Genomic DNA, 19544 nt, shown 5'->3' with positions numbered 1-19544 from the left:
TGTACTGCAATAAAAACCCTCTTTGAACTTCCTGTCATTGTGTTGTGTAGGGTTTATATGTTGTAATACCACTGTCATTTGATTCTTGGGAATTTTTAATTTCTTCCCTGATTTATTTTGTGATATATTGATTATTCAAGAATCTGTTATTTAGCCACTATGTATTTGTATAATTTCTAGGGGTTTTTTTATTTGTAGTTTTGTTGCACTATATCCAGTAGTAAACAAAGCAATATTTTAACATATAGTCAGTTTTGGAAAGAGTTCCATGTGTTGCTATATTTTTTTGTTGTTGCAAGAAGCACTTTGTAGATACCTGTTAAGTCCAGTTGTTATATCAGATTTTTTCTGATTTGGTTAAACTACTTGTAACAGTGGCGTATTTAAGTCCCCCAGTATGATTGTATTGATGTCTATCCCTTTATGCTCAGTAGCTTTTGATTTATTAATTTGTGTGTGCTGACATTTGTTACATATATATTTACAATTGTCTCTTCCTGTTGAGTTGTTTCTTTTGCCACTATGTGGTGACATTCTTTGTACTTTCCATTAAGTTTTGGCTTGAAATCTGCTTTGTCTGAGAACAGCCTAACTATTGCTTTTTTGGTGCTCCAGTTACATGGAGTATCATTTTCTACCCTTTCACTTTTAGGCTCTGTGTTTCTTTGTAGAGAAGGTATTTCTCCTATATTAACATATGGTTGGGTTTTGCTTTTGTGATTTAATAGTCCAGTCTGTGTCTTTTGATTAAGAAAGTAAGACCATTAACATTCAGAGTTGTTGTTGTAAGGTATTTACTGAACCCTGTCATTCCATTATTTTTCCACTGCTGATTCCTTTATGTTTTCCTTTTATGTATCTACTCTCCCAGTTGGGTGTATACTTTACTTTGGGCTCTTTGATGTTGGTGGCCTCTCTGTCTCTGTCTAGGATACCCTTAAGTGTTTTATGCAAAGCTGGTTTTGTGAACGTGAATTTCTTTAGCATCTCATTGTTATGGAAAGTTTTTATTTCTCTGTCAATTTTGATGGATGTGGCAATGTGCAAACAGGGTGGCATAGAGAATGAAACGTTAGAGACAAGAGACAATCTCCAAAGCCCAGAGGGATTTATCTCAGCTGAGAATACCCAACATTAGGGACACTCCCAGGAGTAGTACCTAATCTGAGACCATTGGCTTTTATTAAGAATATCAGTGTTAGAGAAAAGAAGAAGAAAAATAGTTTAGGAAAGGAATTGTCTCAAGGCTAGGCAGTTTTCCTGGGGAAAGGAAAAGCATAATGGCCAGACATAACATGCCTTACTTACCTAAACTTGTTTTACCATTCATTCCTCACAGAGCCTGCATGCTTTTGTCCTGCAGTTTAATCATTTATTCCTCACAGAGACTGTATGCATTTTCCCTGCAGCTTATCCATTCACTCCTCAGCTGTGTCTCCCACAGATGGATAATTTTGCAAGTTGTAGAAGTCTGGTTTGAAATTATTTTTTTAAGGCTTGAAAAACTTTGCTCCATACTCTCTTGGCTTTTAATGTTTGTACGGAGAAATCTGCTGATTTTCTGATAGGCTTGCTTCTATAGGTTATTTGCTACTTTTCTTTAACAGCTCTTTGTATTCTCTTTTTGTCCTGAATTTCTAGAATTTTGACTATAGTTTGTTGTAGAGAGCTACTTTTCTGAGAATAGCTATTTGACATTCCATAATACCTTGTTAATATCAAAATTGCATTCGTTCCCAAGATTTACAAAATTTTCTGCTATGATTTTGGTGAACAAATACATTATGCCTTTTAATTGCTCTTCCATTTTTTTTTTGCTTTATCCTGTAATCCTTAGGTTGAATTTGTTTGGGTCTTTTAAATCCAGCTTCCATGTTATTTTTAGGGTGTCATTGAGTACATGGTGTACTATATCAGCCTTACTTGCAAATTCTGACATGTTTTCCCCGCATTGATCATGTCTTCTATCCATACTTTCAGTTGAATTCTTTTCATCATGGATTTGTTTGAATTTTTCACCATTTTTAATTCTTTACCAAAATAATCATTAATATCTTATATTTTTATATTTACTTCACTCAGCTTGTTTATCTTTTTCAAACTCATTAACATTTTATTAATTATTTTATGTGCTTATTTAGATCCTCTTTTAGCTATCTCATGAATTGCTTATTTTTTCTAATTTGATAATCTTCAAACAATTTAAGCATTCGAATTTTGAGTCCTTTATCTGTAGCTTCCTATAATTCAGTGCCACTGAAACCATTTTTGGGGAAGTTGAGGGTTTTGGAAGGCACCTTGTCTTATTTTCTCATTTTTCTACTGTTTTTGCACTGAGGCTTAAAGGTAGCTTAGGGTAAAGAAACTTAGTTGTGACTGTGGAGATCTCTTTATTTTTTGTATGACTTCATTTGAAGTGGCCTTGACTTTAGTTATATTTTAGTGTTTTTATACCCCTTCAATCTGGTTAATGTAATAGTCAGTCCCAGACACTGTGATGCAAGAAGGCAACAACTGTGGTTATATGGACATCTACAGAGCCATACATATATTAGTCATATAATTTAAAACTTAGTTAACAGTTTTATACTTTTCCAGTAACCCAGGAAGACGATGGATTAGTACTGATGACAAGTAGGCTGGGATGTAAAGTATGAGGGATGCAGTAAGGGAGGAAAAAATGGAAGAACATAATTTAAAAGGAAGGGAAGAAAAAACAGAGATAATAGTAAATACAAGTAGGAAAACGGGGGCTGGGCATGGTGGTGCATGCCTGTAATCCCAGCACTCAGGAGGCTGAGGCAGGAGGATCACAAGTAGGCTGGGATGTAAAGTATGAGGGATGCAGTAAGGGAGGAAAAAATGGAAGAACATAATTTAAAAGGAAGGGAAGAAAAAACAGAGATAATAGTAAATACAAGTAGGAAAACGGGGGCTGGGCATGGTGGTGCATGCCTGTAATCCCAGCACTCAGGAGGCTGAGGCAGGAGGATCGCTGTGAGTTCAAGACCAGCCTGGTCTACATAGTGAGTTCCAGGGCAGTCTCAACTACATAGTAAGACCCTGTCTCCAAAAAGAAAAACAAGTAGGAAAACAGGATAGGGACTTTGGTGATATTATTTTTATATCCGGAATTGGAGGAATGTTTTTACAGGTTATCTGTTGGGCCAGGGGAAAGGAAGAGAAGAACTTAAATAATTGGAAACGAGGGCAAGCTGTAATGAGCTCAGAAGTCTTGCATTTTAATCTTACTATAACCAATTTTCTCCCTCCGGGCTCTTGTCCTGAGAACAATGACAATGAAGCAGCAGTGGGGAATGAACCCCATGAAGTTGATCAGAAAAAAACAAAGAAAAGCCCTTGTTATTTGAGGCAGACTCCAAGGGAGGGTGTCAATGAAGCATGTAAATCTAAGGCTTATAAGAAGCCTTTGGCATGTGAAAGGGGCAGAAGGATGTGTTGACTGAAGGTATGCAGTTGCCACTATTGCTAGGCTTCTTGTCATTAGCAGATTGTATTAGTGCTTTATTTTTTGTGCTCCAATTATGCTTCTGTTTCTTGCACTCCAATTTCCTGAGGCCTATCACACCTTACCTTTAGTTTATCTAGGCCCTGGCTCTAATCTGCTTATCATTCCTCTATCCCTTGTCTCAATCTCCTCCTCAACAGTGGAGACCTTAACTGCCATTAGGAGATGCAGGGGCATCTCTTGCTCTGGCTTCTTCTTGCTCAGAGGGAATGCTGACAGAGCAGTGGTCAGGACCCACTACTGTGAGTTCTATCTAAGGGTCCTCAACAGAGATCTGAAGTTTCGCCGATCACTGAGTCTGTTCATACCACCATCTGTAGCATTGATGCTGTCAAACATGAAGAAACAAATTTCATCAAGAGGCTTGAGTATGCATAATCTAAATAATAAAGCTATAAGAAGCATTAGCAATGGCCCCACCAAGGGAACTATGATCACCATGGTTCAGATAATTTTTGGTGGATCTTTGAAGCATGATCACTTAATTTTTGTATTATATTTTTTAGTATTATAGACTGTTTTGGCATAAAGCAACTTTTTAAATTTGGAATATAGTCTCCCATTTTTGCTAGTTAGAAGGCTATCTAATAAGTCTGATTTTTAAAGATCTTTTTCATCTTATGTTAATTATTTATCTAAAAATGTTTTATTTATAAGCACATAAGTCCCTCTATGATAGCCATAAGAAGACTGAGTGTGCTGTGGTTTTGAACATTTTTATCTAAGGAATTTGAAGATTTTTGTTGAGCTTCTATAGCTGTTTCTGTGGCTTTTGAGCCTCACTAAACTTAATATTGAGAACCTTCGGCTATAGCTTGAAACCATTAGTGAGGGTCAGTGTAGTAATTGGAGCCTCCTTTGTATCTGATTTATATTGCTATTTTTATATATCTTGTTGGTTATAGTTTTCAGCTGGCTCTTTAAGACCAAGTTTAAATAAGTCTTGTGTTAATTGAAATTAGTCTCTCTCTCTCTCTCCCTTTCTCTCCCTCCCTCACTCCCTCCACATATATATGGAGATGCATCATTGTCAGTTAATGTTCCTCAGGGATTACTTTTGGGACCATTTACAAAGTCTCTTAGCTCTTTTGTCAGTGTCATCAGGTTAAATCATGGTCTTCCTCGACCACACCGCTTCCCTTGGAAGCATAGAAGATGTTTTCTTCTTTTGTGACCCTCATTTTAGCATGGTATACATTGGTTGACTCTTGTTTTCTGGTGTCTGTCTCTCTGTGCAGGAGGTTGTGTGACTCATCAGAGTTGTAGGATTTTTTAGAAAGGGCAACTCATGTCTTTGGCCCTTGTTAACCTTAGAGGGCCAGGGCCAACCTATTGCCTGTTTGCTTAGCCTAGTTATCTTTTTGAGCTTCAGTCTCTAAGCCTCAGTTTTTGAATAACCAGGACGTCAGTTTTATCAATATTGAATTGTGAGCAGTAGATTTAACTATCATCTTATCTTGATATCAAGTAGTTTGGAATATAAATAATGACCACAGAACTGCTATTTTTTTCCAACCATGATTGTTTTAGATGCCAAAACTTTATAGAATTTTAACAGTTATAAAGTTTTACAGAGAAAAATTTGAAATTAAGAGCAAATGTAACATTTTAACATGACAGTTATGCTGGAATTATTATGTTAGAACCATTGAGATTATTTTTAATCTCTAAAAGTGCATTTGAATTCTCATTTTAGCATAAAATAACTTATCAAAGAGAAGGGTGACAGATTACTGATGAGATAGCCATATTTGAGGCTTTTTCTCTTTACTGTTGGAGAAAAATCAACCTTTCAAATCTTTCATCTTAAACTGGCCCCGAGTTAATAAAATAATTCTAAAGATGACATTTTGTGGATACATATTGAGCTACCCATAATTATTTCAGATGTACTGTATGTCTTTAAGATCCCCCTTCTGTAATTTTGGAAAGAGAGAAGGAAGAGAAAAATTAGAATCTTGATTAGGTCCCACAGTTCGGCTGTCTGAGCTGCTCACCTTATCTAGGGTTCACACTGCGTTGTATAGTCCACCACAAACTGAAGTTAGAATGCAGCCTGCCTCACTTTTTGTCAGGAGTAGTCTAGGCATCCCTGTCATTCACACAGAGATCTATTCATACCCAGAGAAAGCCTCCTTATTCCTATCATATAGCTGTTCAACTTTTTATCAACATATCAAGAAAGCAGGATAAAGGAGTTACACACAGCAGCTGGAGTTTTACTCAAAAATTTACTTTAACGATTTTCATAACTACTGGCTGTGACATATGTAAGCAACTCATAGTGAGTTTAAAAAGTTTGGATATGTCACCTAAATACTATAAATCACATACTTTTATAACACCAATTCTATAATAATTATAGAAAGTTTTACCACCACAAACAACTTTAGTCTGGAAGTCATTAGTATAATATGTTTTTCAGTTTTCTATCTTTGAAGGCCTATACACATGGGAAACAAAAAATGCACTTAATATACTACGAGGTGAGGTTAGCAATAATTAGCATTACAGTTATATAGAAATCTTTGTATGTTTACTTGGCTTTTACAGAATTTAGATTTCTTTAACAGATTTACAGGGTCTAACTATACTGACAAGAATTAACGAACATCTTTAGGGTTCTTACAAGTTTAGGAAACAGTGATGCTGACCACATATAAACTTTGTACCTAATATAAAAGTGCATCTCATTTAAATGATAACAAAGCATTTGTTTAATCAAGGCCAGTAGATGTAAATCAAGTTTTAAATGGCAGGACCAAACTTAGAAGCCAAATTTTGATCATTTTATATGTCCAGATATATATTGTATAAAAGACAGTATCCATTAGTTACTTCATATGTATTTGACTTGTGCAGTCTTAACTCTATCAACTTAAGGTTTTTTTTTACTCATTGAGTTTATTGGTACATTTTAGGTATAGAGGTTCCATTTGACCCATGCATCCCTCTGCTGGGTATCTTTCCAAAAGAATTAAAAGAATCATATCACAATGATATATGCTCACCCATGTTTATGTTTATGGTGGCACAGTTTGTAATAGCTAAAACTTGGAAACAGCCCATTTGCCCATCAGCTGGAGACTGGATAAAGAAGATGTGGTTTTTATATGAAATGGAGTATTACTCAGCCATAAAGAATGAGAGATTAGAGTCATTCATAGGAAAATGGATGCATATTGAGGATATACTCTTAAGTGGAATAAATAAAGCAAACACATGTAAATACTGGATAGTTTCTCTGGTGTGAAAAACTATAATTGTGCACAAGATCCAAATGGTATAATTGACAATATGAAATAGGAAGAAAGGGGCTAAAGGTGTAGGGAAAGTGGGAAGGGTAGGGGAAAGGAAATAAGGGAAAAGAAAAAATATGAGAAAATATCATCTTGTTTTTAGATACATAGGATACGCCATAAACTAAGATAATAGCTGTTTATTTTACCAATCATGAAACGATTATTGAAAATATCTAGTAAACCAACATTTAATTTAATCTTTAACACTCAGTTTTAGTAAGCAAATATCTAATAATGGAAAACAATCTTAATACAATATAGAACCTTAGTTGTTTTTTTTTTTTTTATTTGTAAGTTTACCTTAGTTGTTTTTTTTTTTTCTAGTTTTGTAAGTTTAACCACGGGCATCTTAGTATTTTAAGAAAACCTTGGGGGTGGATGACGCGAGGCCGCGGAGCTGCCACCACTTCCTGGAGCCGCAGGCCAGGGCTGCTTGCTGCTCAGCGCCAGAGCCAGAGCCCGAGGCCCGAGCCTGCAGCCGCCGCCATCGCCATGTCCCACCAGACCAGCATCCAAGCTAGTAAAGATGTCCAAGTTATCTTTGCCACAGCCAGAAATGGAAAATACAGACTTCTGAAAATATCTATTGAAAATGAGCCACTTGTGGTTGGATCATGTAGTCAGCCTTCAGGTTCCTGGGATAAGGATTATGATTCCTTCGTTTTGCCCCTGTTGGAAGACAAGCAGCCATGCTATATACTATTCAGGTTAGATTCTCAGAATGCCCAAGGATATGAGTGGATATTCATTGGATGGTTTCCAGAGCATTCTCATGGTCATCAAAAAATGTTGTATGCAGCAACAAGAGCAACTCTGAAAAAGGAGTTTGGTGGTGGCCACGTTAAAGATGAAGTATTTGGTACAGTAAAGAACGATATCTCCTTACATGAGTATAAAAAATATTTGTTGTCAGTCTTCCCTTGCCCCACTGACTGCAGCAGAGGAAGAATTACTGCAGATTAAAATTAATGAGGTACAGACTGTTGTGGGTGTGGACACTAAGCATCAAACGCTACAAGGAGTAGCATTTCCTATTTCTCAAGAAGCTTTTCAGGCTTTGGAAAAACTGCATAACAGACAGCTGAAATATGTGCAGTTGGAAATAGATATAAAGAATGAAGTTATAATTTTGGCCAACACAACAAATACAGAACTGAAAGATTTGCCAAAGAGGTTTGCAAAAGATTCTGCACGTTATCATTTCTTTCTGTATAAACATTCCCATGAAGGAGACTACTTAGAATCCATAGTTTTTATTTATTCAGTGCCTGGATACACATACAGTATAAGAGAACGGATGCTGTATTCTAGCTGCAATTTAGAAATTGTTGAAAGACAACTACAAATGGATATAATCAGAAAGATCGAGATAAACAATGGGGATAAGCTGACTGCCTATTTTCTTTCTGAGGAAGTGCATCCTAAGCAGTATGCACATGAGCAAAGTTTTGCAAAACCAAAAGGTCCTGCAAGAAAAAGAGGGATACGAAGACTTATTAGGGGTGCAGCTGAAACAGGAGCGACTACTGATTAAAATTGATATATTAAACATTGCAATACAAATTTTTTAAAATTCAGCTTTTAGTACAGGAGAACTGAAATCGTTCCATGTTATATAGTAGGGATAAAAATTGTACTTTTAGAAAAATAGCACTTTTCACTTCTGTGTGTTTTTAAAATTAATGTTATAGAAGACTCATGATTTCTATTTTTGAGTTAAAGCTAGAAGGAGTTTCAACATAGTAATGTTTAATTTTGTCACAGTTTTCATAGAGTGTTGATTCCACACTTTCACATGATTCTTAAAATTTTATATAGTTGGGCCAGTTTGAGAAAGTTGAATGTCTTAAAGTAGGGTATATTTCTTATTACTCTTTAGTGAGACATCGGGTTTTTTTTTTAAAGAGAAGCAGAAGGACCTTAAATATTCATAATACTTGCTGAATATGTTAAGGACCAGGTTAGGTTATTTTCTAAGTAGAAAATTTAGTGTTCCTCAGGAAAGGTGGAAAGTTGGTTACTCTAAGGAGCAATCAATGCTAACTCTTGTCATTCTGGGATCAAGTCTGTGACTTTTACAAATAGTGTTTTATTGCAGCAGTTTTTTAGATTTGACTTTTTAGGGGTTTTTTTTAATGACATTAAGATTTCTGAAGATCAGATTACTTTGAAAGTAGGGTACCAGATATTTTCTATACTGCAGAATTTCTCTTGCCATTGACTTTTAACACTCAGCAAATTATTTTTTCTAGTACTTTAAAAAAGTTTCTTTCCAAAATAAGTCATTTCATTTTAAGTACTGTGAGGCCACATGATTATGTTCAGATTAAAATTTAAATTACCATTATTCTAAAGGAAACAAAACTAAAATGAAAAATGTTGAAAATGTTTCAGATTTTTTTTCTCCAAAACCATTTATAGGCAAATTGAGTTCTTTATCACTTTTTAGTAAATACTCAAATTGAAAATTGACATCCTAGTGGTAAGCAGCATAACACAGATTAAAAACTTAGCCTATGAATCTTGTTTCTTTAATATCTTATTTCAAAACATACTTAACTTTTCTCTAAAGCTTTGCATCTTCATTTACAGTATAGAGATTTTGAGCCTCACATTTCTTTGATACTTGAAGTAAGGGAGTGAGAATACTTCATATTTAATCTGTTAAATCTGCTGCAGAGCCATAACTTGGAGAATTTTCTACGTGAGCTGTGGGTATCCAGGATTTGAATTTCTTTACCTAAACTTCATGTTGCATAAAACAAATAGTAGAAATACACATTTCATAGTGTAAAACATGAAGCACTCCTGGCTAAACTTTAACATCTAAGGTAATACATGCACCTTTCTGAAATTTCATGTGTATTGAAGTAAAGCATATAATTATGGTTTGACTGATTTTTAAAAATAGAATTAAGAGTATTTGTGTGGATTTTTGTTCGTTTACAAATAATTAGACTAAACTTGCAGAATAGTCTTGTTTACTAAAGATATACTTTGTTTTCCCATGGGTGCACAAATACACACACACACACACACACACGCACGCACACACACACACACAATTATTGCATTAAGAATCCTGGAGCTATGTTGTAGACCATAGCTGACGCTGTAATTTTCAGTCAGGATGATTACCTGTAGTGAAAATATAAAATAATTTACTAGTGAATGTTTTTCCTGTACGATTCATGTGCAGTTGTACTCAAAATTCCACTACACTACATGAAAGTAAATGGACATTCCAGAATATAAATGTGATTATATAATCTTAATTATTAAACCAATGATTGCTGAGAATCAGTGATGCATTTGTTTTAGAATATAACTCATGTTTATATTATGTATTAGGTGACACTAGATGATGAATAACATATTCCCAATAAATTTATATAGCAGTCAAAAATTACATGCCTTCTGTGGACATTTTATAAGTGCATTTTATATCACAATTCAATTTTTTTTCTCTCTTTTTTTGGGGGGTCCTGGGTATCGAACTTGGGTTCTTGTGCTTTCGAGGCAGGTGGTGGAACCACTGAGCTAAATCCCCAGCCCCAATTTTTTTCTTTTAAAAAACAAATAAAAGTAAAACTTTTTGCTTTAGTCATGGAAAATTTAACCTTGTAATTATTACCAGCTCAAGGTTATAATAATATATTTAATAACATTTGTTGGGATGTGCTACCAAAAGACTCTGGGGGAAAAAAAACAGAAAGCCTCCCATCAATGAGGAAAACTGAATAAATTGGTTCAGGAGTTGATTTTTTAACCACCGAGGGGAGTCTTATTCAGCAATTTGCAAGCCCATGGGATCCCCACTGATTTACCAACAATTACTTTAGGTAACTCATGAGAAACAAATAGTAGCAGTTTTAAGCTATGTTATCTTTGACCAAGGAAAAATTCAGAAATTTTTGTATATATACAACAGTAGTCCTTGTACTTATAAAACAAAAATTTTATATTATCTTGATTGGCTTACAACCTGGATGGAAATGTGTTAACAAGTTCGAGGCTTTTATTTGCAAGACCTATGTAATCCTCAAGCCTGTTAGCCCTCATCCTGTAAGGTCTTAATTGAGTTTGGCTAGCCCCAAAAATCTATGTAACTGGTTTTCCACACAAGACCCAATAGAGCTAGAAGTTTACAAACACAAAAATAAAAGAAAAAACAAAAATGATATGACATCATAAAGCTTTAGTGGAGCGGTTGTGGGTACCTTACTCAGTTTAAATGGACAAACAAGAGCTATAGACCACGCAAAGCAATTACTTTTAAATGGAATTGTACTCTTAGATGTATTGGCCAAGTTGAACTAAAATAATTTTGTTATAGTTTTAGGTTTTAAGTATAAATAGAATAATCAGAACTTTTCCTAGGCGTGATTAATTAGTGCTTCTTTTAGGTGAATCATAACAGGGATCTCTTGTAATAAGTTAACACCAGTAGGAGTTTTAAAGGAGCAGAAAGCAAAACCCTTGTATACTCTAAAAGCAAGGACTGTTTAAAGGGCCAGGCTGGTGGTTTGTCCTAATTTTGGGATATCTGTCACCACAGTGCAAGCCCCTGGAGATCCTCTTTATTATAATTACTACAGCAGACCACTCCTCCAACAGATGTCCTTCTATATCCGAGTCATACATTAAACTGCTCTTTTGACAGCTCTTATCCTGTGTTAGAGATATAGGACTATAGTAAACTGCTTTTAATATAGGATGCAGCCCATGGGGAAATAACAGGAAAACTCCCCGTGTCTCAGTGTTATCCCTCTATAGGAGAGGATAGATGGAAAGAATGCCCCCTTTATACTCCCTATTGCTCTCTCTTCCTTGCCTCTCTCTCTGCTCCTAACAGCACGGAAGAAATCCCCACTGTATGGACAGGTCAACACTATGTGTCCAGTCAACTATGTGTCAATTCATTGTCCCAGGAAGGTAGGTGTACCCTGTGCCTTGTCCTCATGGTTGATAGGTGGATTGAAGCTGAATAAATATTGAGGTCATTTTAGGAGTAACAGAAAGCCCTCATAAGAATATCTCTTAGCCCAACATCTAGAAGAGAGAGACTGTGGTGCCAAATGGCTGTTGTTTAAGAAGTATCAGTCTCTGTCCAGGAGTCTGAAGAAAGTGGTTGAGTGATTTCCAAATTGTGCCCCCCACTCACCTGAGCACTGCAGAAGGTTCCTGAATAGAGTAGGGTGAGGCTAACTTCCAGCAGATTGGAAAGGTAAAATGGCCTGTGAGGTCCTCCCTTAACTTTGACCTTTGACCTGACAAATATTCCTTGGAGAATCTAGGGATTACTTGCTGGGTATTTGCTCTATGAAAGTTAGGGTGGGGGTCTGGACGCCAGGGACATTGGGGACTGGTGGAGCCCAGAATGTGGGCACAACTCTAACCTCTTCCCAGTCCAGTAAATCTATCAACATATATCTAAAAGAGAGGGGATCTGATCTGTCATACCAGCAAACAGAGAAAAGCTCAAATCTTTAGTTCAGCTCTTAATGAAGGCTTATGAGAAGACTCTGATAGTGGAATTACAGGACACCCTGAAAAGTGTATACCGGGAGAGCACCAAGAAATTTTACTTCTCACTTCACAGAGGACAAAATAGGCAATTGGAGGTTTTTCTACAGTATACTCAGTGCGGCTGTCAGCATGCAGTTCCCACCAAAGGATTTTGAAGCACCCACTGAGGAGTAGCTCCAATCAAACTCACAGTTGTCACCCCAGCTTTTACCAGTACCACACATCCAGAGATCTTCCTCTGAAAAGGAATTCAGGCCCTTGTCTGGCTAACACTTCCACCATCCCTGGAATCAGTGGAAGATTAACCAGGAGTTTGCTGGGGTACCTATCCTCTGCTTCAAGTGTGGCAGTTGCTCTGGTAGCTTTTAACTGGCTGGCAGATTACCCACTGTTTCTTAGAATAAAGAATGGTAGTTTGTTTGTGTGTGTTTGTGTGTGTGTGTGTGTGTGTGTGTGTGTGTGTGTGTGTGTGTGTGTGAGAGAGAGAGAGAGAGAGAGAGAGAGAGATATGTCTGGCCATTCCATCATACTTTCCTCTCTGTAGAGAAGTTGAGCCCCACAGTGGGTGCCAAAGATGTAACCAGTTTTCTCCCTCTGGGCTCTTGTCCTGAGGATGATGAAGAATAAAGTCAATAGGACAGCTGTGGGGAACAATCCAATTGTGGTTTGTTAGAAAGAGCAACAAAACAGCCCTTGCTAGGAGGATGCTGAGAAAGTGCCTAAATCTAGGGCCCTTATGCAGCATTTGGTACATGAAAGGGACAGAAGCCTCTGTTATTAAGCTGCTTCTTGTCAGGAGATTAGTCCTTTGCTCTTTGCACTCCAATTATACCTTTGTTCCTTGCACTCCAATTTCCTAAGGCTTATTTCACCTTGTCTTTGGTTTACCCAGGTCCTTGCCCTAATCACCTATCATCCCTCTATCCCTGGTCTCACTCCACATACAACTTTTGATGGGAGTTAACCTAGTAAGACCATGAAATAATACTATTTAAACCAAAGCATTTATTAATCCTTATTCTTATTTTACATATTTTACATAAAAGCAACATTCTTATTTTACATATTCATATTTTACATATTCATATTTTACATACTAACATCTCATGTATACTTACCCACTTAAATGACAAGAAAAGAAAAAATAAACATGCACGAAAACATAAAAATACAAAGTCCTCTCTCCAGGGAGACTATGGAGCCTGCCTGTCATTCTTTCTGTAGGCAACCCTCTGTTAAATTTCAGCTGAGCTGCTGTGGGCATGGCTCACTGACTAACCTGATGTTTGTCTCTGTCCATGATTAGAGACCTTCAGTTTTTTTGTTGTTTTGTTGTTTTGTTTTGTTTTTGAGACAGGGTCTCACTATACAATTCACGGTGGCCTTGAACTCACCATGTAGCCCAGGCTGGCCTCAAATCCACAGTCTGCCTCAGCCTCCATAGTGCTGGGATTAAAAGCATATGCCACCACGCCCAGCCTCTTCATTTGTTTTGAAGGTTGAAGGTGGGTTAGCTGGAGAAGTACTAGTCAGGTACCCTGTCCTCTACTTATCACTGGGAGTGGGGCTTGTTGGATCTGTCTTCTTTATTCTGTGTCAATCCCTGTAGCTATTTTCATTATTTCCTCAGCTCTCAGAGAGCATGCCATGCAACTCACTGACCCTGCTGCTCCTCTCTGTTACTTCTTCTACTCCAGACTCTGTCCCTGCCTCTCGATTATCTGCCCAGTGTAGGAAGTCAGTGATGCTCAGTGGGAGAGGGTCACTCTGCTTGGACCTCAGCAATTTCTAGGAGCCAATGGGAGAGAGCACATGTAGGATCCTAGTTGGGCAGTCTTTAGTCTTTAGGGACATGGAATAAATTGTACATGAGTGTTGAACTCTGTAGTTCTTGGAAGGTGTGGTGCCAGGTGGGATACCATGAAGACACACAGAGGTTGGAACCATTCGGGATCATACTGCTCTCTGGTTTTCTCAACTGGGGCTTTCTTAGTGGAATAACCTGCAAAGTCTCTGTCCTCTGAGCATCACTGTTGCTCAGTTCCACTGCCCAGTGGGAAAAGAGTTAGGAAGGGTGAGCACTGGGAACTGAGTGCTCATCTGGAGGAGGATTGCAGCCATCCAGCCTTTGCTGCTTCATTTGGCTTCTTTTCCTCAGCTGCTTCACTCGGAGATTAGATAATTTCCCTCGATGTTGTATTTAGTAAAGCTGAGCTCTAACAAGTGCTGGCATTGAGAACCAACCCCAGTTTTTCCTCTAACCACCCTGATACTAGCTATTATCTGGTTGGCTTCTTCTAGTTACTTTCCCAAGCATAGGTTTTTCATTTGCCCCCATTTCTGCATATCTGCAGATCCTGGCAAATATGTTCTGGGTATCTTGTGAGTGCTGTTAGCTGCTATTTGCTGTGATAGATCTCCAGTAGAGGTTTTTTTTGTCTGACTGTTCAACAACATGGTGGAGGGAAGCTGTTCATTCCGTATTAACCAAGAAGCAAAGAGAAGGGTGGTGCCAGGGAGGGAGATATACCCTCCAAAGGCATAGCCCAGTGACTCGCCTCTTCCAGCCAGGCAATACCTCCTAACAGCACATTTAGCTGTAAACTCATAAATAGAGCGATATACTGATAAACTTAGTACTCCTATGATCCATCCTCCTTCCAGAAAGCCCCACCCCTGAATACATTAGGCTTCTGGGGGATATTTGAAATCAAAACCATAACAGTTTCTAATTTGAAGTACACTTTCAAGTAATGATATAATTAAATTTGTGTATAGTAAAAATAACAAAGTTCTCTTTTTCTGTTATGTTTTAAGTACTATGATGAAGATTTAGGAGGTTCTTTGGGAGATCTTCCTGTATTTCACATATGTCAGTATATGTGTGATTTATAATAAAATGCATTTACTTGACCTAGGGAATTATCTTTAATAATGGATTCCTTGCATAATGCTGTATAATTTGATATAAATACTGTTCTATTTATATCCTAAAGTAGCTCTATCACCATCTGTATATCATAGCCTATACTTTTTATCACCTTTTTATCAGAATAAGGTGTCACCTGTACAGTGATTTCTAGCCACCATTCTATAATCTGTTCTAATATAAGCCTCTTAAGCATTTCTCACAGCTTGTTACAGTATGTTCTCATCAAGGCTACTTTTATAAATGACATGCATGCATATTTATGTGAAGGATTCAAAGACATTTGTAAGTCACATCCTTGCATTCTAAATGAATTCTGTGTAAGCAATACAACATTTAACTATTAGAGATAATTTTTATGAGTAGATGATACCTTTGGAGGCTTTTATCAGATTTTTTAGCAGAGAAAGTGAAACTTATTTATTGTGCTATATGGTTTCTGTTAATGTCAGGATATGTATCGAAAGAAACATCTTCAAACCTTTATGTATGTTTTTCTAGTTTAGCAAGCTTTAGAATTTTCCTTACTATGTATTAGTTGCTTAATGTTTTTTTCTGGTATGCTGGACAGGAAATATATGCAGTATATAGGTTTTCTAAATCTCACAGTATATCTTCCAAACAAAAGTACTTTTTAAGCCTAGCCAGACTGTTAATTTTATTATGTGTGTAGGTGGTAACTACAGTATCTTTTAGTTTAGAATAGGTTTTGTATACTGTGTCTTGTTTTCATAACCTGAGAAATGGAGAAGTATTAGAAGAAGCAGACAGATTTTACATTTTTTTTAAAAGCAGACCTTTACTATTCATAGATTACTTTTGTAAAACAAACGGCATTTACCTCTTAGTTTGCTAGATAGTTGTATCTTTCATTCTTTTGTGTCCTAGATTTAATTTTTTCTCCCTTTAGTATGGTAGGTTTGTTAAAGATGAAGGATGAGAATGTTTCAGTTTCAGAATGTAATATAGATTTTCCACACATAGGCATAATTATCACCACCAAACACTTTACCAAGTGATCAGAGTAACATTTCTCTGTATTATGCGTGAAAAAATAGCTGCAATAATGTTAATAGGTGAAGAAGACTTTTTTGATATTTCAGAAAATCATGGAACACTAGCTGATTTCTAATTTAAAGTTTTTGAAAAAAGAGTAAGACCAAAACTCCAATATATATATATATCTATATATCTATATATGCATTTATAAGTAGCTTACTGAAGATTATAAAATCATGATGGAGAGAATGGGAAGGGACTCCAATTTGATGCATTCAGTCAGTGATAACAGAAATATCTATGCCCGAAATGGGACATATAGGTGGTACTTAGATTTGGTCATAAGCATGAAGTTGTTTTTTTTTTTTTTCAATGTGCATTGTAAGGTATGGTTGTGTCTTTTGTTTTCTCTGCTATTACAACCACTTGCCTCAGTCCAAAGTCCAAGATCAGAAAATAAATATGTTTTACTGAATATTGTTTTATAGTTACATTTGAAGAAATCATAGCAGAAATAATCTTTTAAAACCAAAGCACTATATTTTATTCTATAATAACCAGTGTTTATTTCTCTGAAAGACATTTCAGAAACCTAAAAGGCATTTGTTTACCTATATCAACTTATTAGAAAACTAAGGGAAATGTTGAAATTGGCCAAAGATTATACTGTGGAAACTTTAAACTTCATGTGTTCAATTGGGTGTGAAGTCAGAAAGAGCAAAATTGAGATGCGTTTTTGGTGTCTGCTCCAATGTACTTGCCTCTCTACCCCAACAAATTGAAATTAGATTTTTTTTTTCTTAATGAATTAGCTTTCTCTCTCTCTTTTTTTTTTTTTTTTTTTTTTTGGTACCAGGGATTGAACTCGGGTCCTTGCGCTTGCAAGGCAGGCCACTGAACCACTGAGCTAAATCCCTGGCCCTCTTAATACTTTTTATTGCCCAAATCAGCATAGTATTCTGGTAGTATCACCAAGAAAATTAGATTAGTAACAATCCTTTCATAATGCTTTAACTTGTCTAGTATTACAAATGAGGAAAATTAAAAAGAGGGTAATGCTAGAAACTATATTTTATGATGTGTGTTCTTCATAATGCACTTATACAATTTTAAGCAACTTGCTCTGAAAAATTATGGGAGACATTAATATTTTTATGGATTGTGCTATATTTATGACATTTGCCAGCTTTTTAACAGCTTGTAATTTTCTGTATTTTCTCACTGCTGATGCATGTTTACTTTCCAAAAAAAAGTTGGAGAAGCTAAGAGCTATTCTTATAGTGTTCCAGTTCTGTGTCTAATAGAAAATACCAGTTTATTTTCCATATTTTATCTAATTAATAAATGTAAAAGAAAAAAAACCCTTATGTGACTCTATCTCCCTACTCCTATAACTTCAATTTGTGTATAAGCACTAATTCTGATGATCACAAGAACAGGTACATTTTTTACCCTTTGAAGACTAGTCCATAGTTATCTGTTCCTTGGGCTCATCCCTGTTTGTTTCCTTTCAAACTTTCGTAGAACCATGTGATATACGCAAAAGTATGTGCATAAAATGATCCTATATCTGATTGTTAGGCTTCACTAGTTTGAATGTATGAGTTCAAAGCCTGAAAATTAAAGTCTCAACATTATTGTTTTTGCAGTACTGCAACTGAGGACAGCTGCATTGAGATATGGTCGAGATTTTAAATCTAGGATCCATAGATTTTTGGAATTTAAATACAAGATATTGCATGTGTCTTCATAAAAGGATTCTAGAGTTTCATTGTATTTTCAGAAGCATCCATGATTAAAAAAGATTAAGAGCCACATAGAAGATAGATAGATCAAATTTTTACCCTTAGGTAATATAAAAGGTCCTAAAAAGTGAATACAGGAGTGCTACTGTGATCTAAAGATATGGCGTGGGTGATGAAAACAGAGAACTTGTAAATATTTCTATTGTAAGTGTAATTTGCAGAATTATATTTAAATAGGATGCATATACATATCTGTGCTCTAATCATAGGTAGAAGTAAGAACTATAGTATAGTAAATGAATAAGAAGAGAACCAGACTCATGGGGTAAAATTACAGTTCTTCTTTTTACTAGCTCTGTATCCATGGGTTAAGTTTATTTCAATTTGAGTTTCTCAGTTTTCTTTATGATAATAATAGTACCTACCTTATAAATTATGAAGATTAAAATTGGGTAATATCTAGAAAGTGTGTAACGGTACCATCCTCATAAGTACTATATGTGTATTAGCTGTCATTCCTATCACTGCTACTGCTATTATAGAATGCCACCAAGGCAAATACGAGACAGAGTGAGAGACTGAGCCAGATTTTGCTGTCTGATATCAGGGTCAAGAAAGTTCCCCATAGAATCAGATAGTAACTAGTTTAGGCTTTGAAGACCACATGGTTCCCCTCAAAATACTTTGTACCCATAGTTGATAGGTGAAAGAATGGATGTGACTGTGTTCCAAAAATACTTGATTTACAAAACTAAGTGGCAAATTTTAGGACCCTAGATTAATTTAGATGAATACTTTTTGCCTATAAAATACAGTAATTTTTAAAAACTTCAATTTGAGGAGATTATATAGGCTACAGTGCCTGGTGTATATTAATTATTTATTAAATATTTGAATCATCAAAGAACAAATAGTACTTTTATTATGTACAACTATAAAAATTATGCATTAAAGCAGTGTTTCTCAAGCTTTCATTGGTGTCAGAAATTAACCCAGATTACTAGGCTCAATCACCAAAGTCTCAGACTTATAGATCTGGAGTGAGCCTGAAAATCTGCACTTTCTTTTTCTTTTTAAACTATTTGTTTCACTTAAAATTATGGCCTCAGTTTCATCAATTTACCTACAAATGGCTCAGTTTTATTATTCTTTAAACAGAGTAGTACCGTAAATAAATTCTACATTTTATTTATCTACTGTTGATGGGCATATGGACTTTCGCCAAGATTTAGATATTATAAATTGTGCAATTATAATCATGGGAATACAAATATCACTATGATATGATACTTTTAACTCTTCGGGAAGATACCTAAAAGGGGTACAGCTGGATTAAATGGAACCTCTGGTTTTAGATTTTTGAGAAACCTCCATACTGATTTCCATAGTGTTTGTACCAGTTCACACTCCCAATAACAGTGGAAAAGAGGGCCTGGGATTTAGCTCAGAGGTTGTGCTGCCTGCCTTGCAAGTGCAAGGTCCCAAGGTTAATCCCCGGTACCCAAACAAAA

At 36.0% G+C, this 19544-nt stretch overlaps 2 protein-coding genes across 4 annotated transcripts in view; both read left to right on the top strand.

The window, feature by feature from the left end:
- Chm (CHM Rab escort protein) overlaps window positions 1-19544 on the top strand; it is a 218887-nt gene that overhangs the window by 102167 nt on the left and 97176 nt on the right. The gene's annotated exons all lie outside the window — the stretch shown is intronic.
- LOC104854374 (twinfilin-1-like) lies at window positions 7318-8365 on the top strand. Its single transcript, XM_033760338.1, is given in 2 exon segments — window positions 7318-7739; window positions 7741-8365. Coding segments are annotated over 2 exon segments (1041 nt in total). The 5' UTR covers window positions 7318-7323.

This window comes from Fukomys damarensis, unplaced genomic scaffold, assembly GCF_012274545.1.
Source record: "Fukomys damarensis isolate Sample0158 unplaced genomic scaffold, DMR_v1.0_HiC HiC_scaffold_39, whole genome shotgun sequence".
NCBI lineage: Eukaryota > Metazoa > Chordata > Mammalia > Rodentia > Bathyergidae > Fukomys > Fukomys damarensis.
Note: the sequence above shows the minus strand (reverse complement) of the source record. Positions and strands in the feature narration are given on the sequence as shown.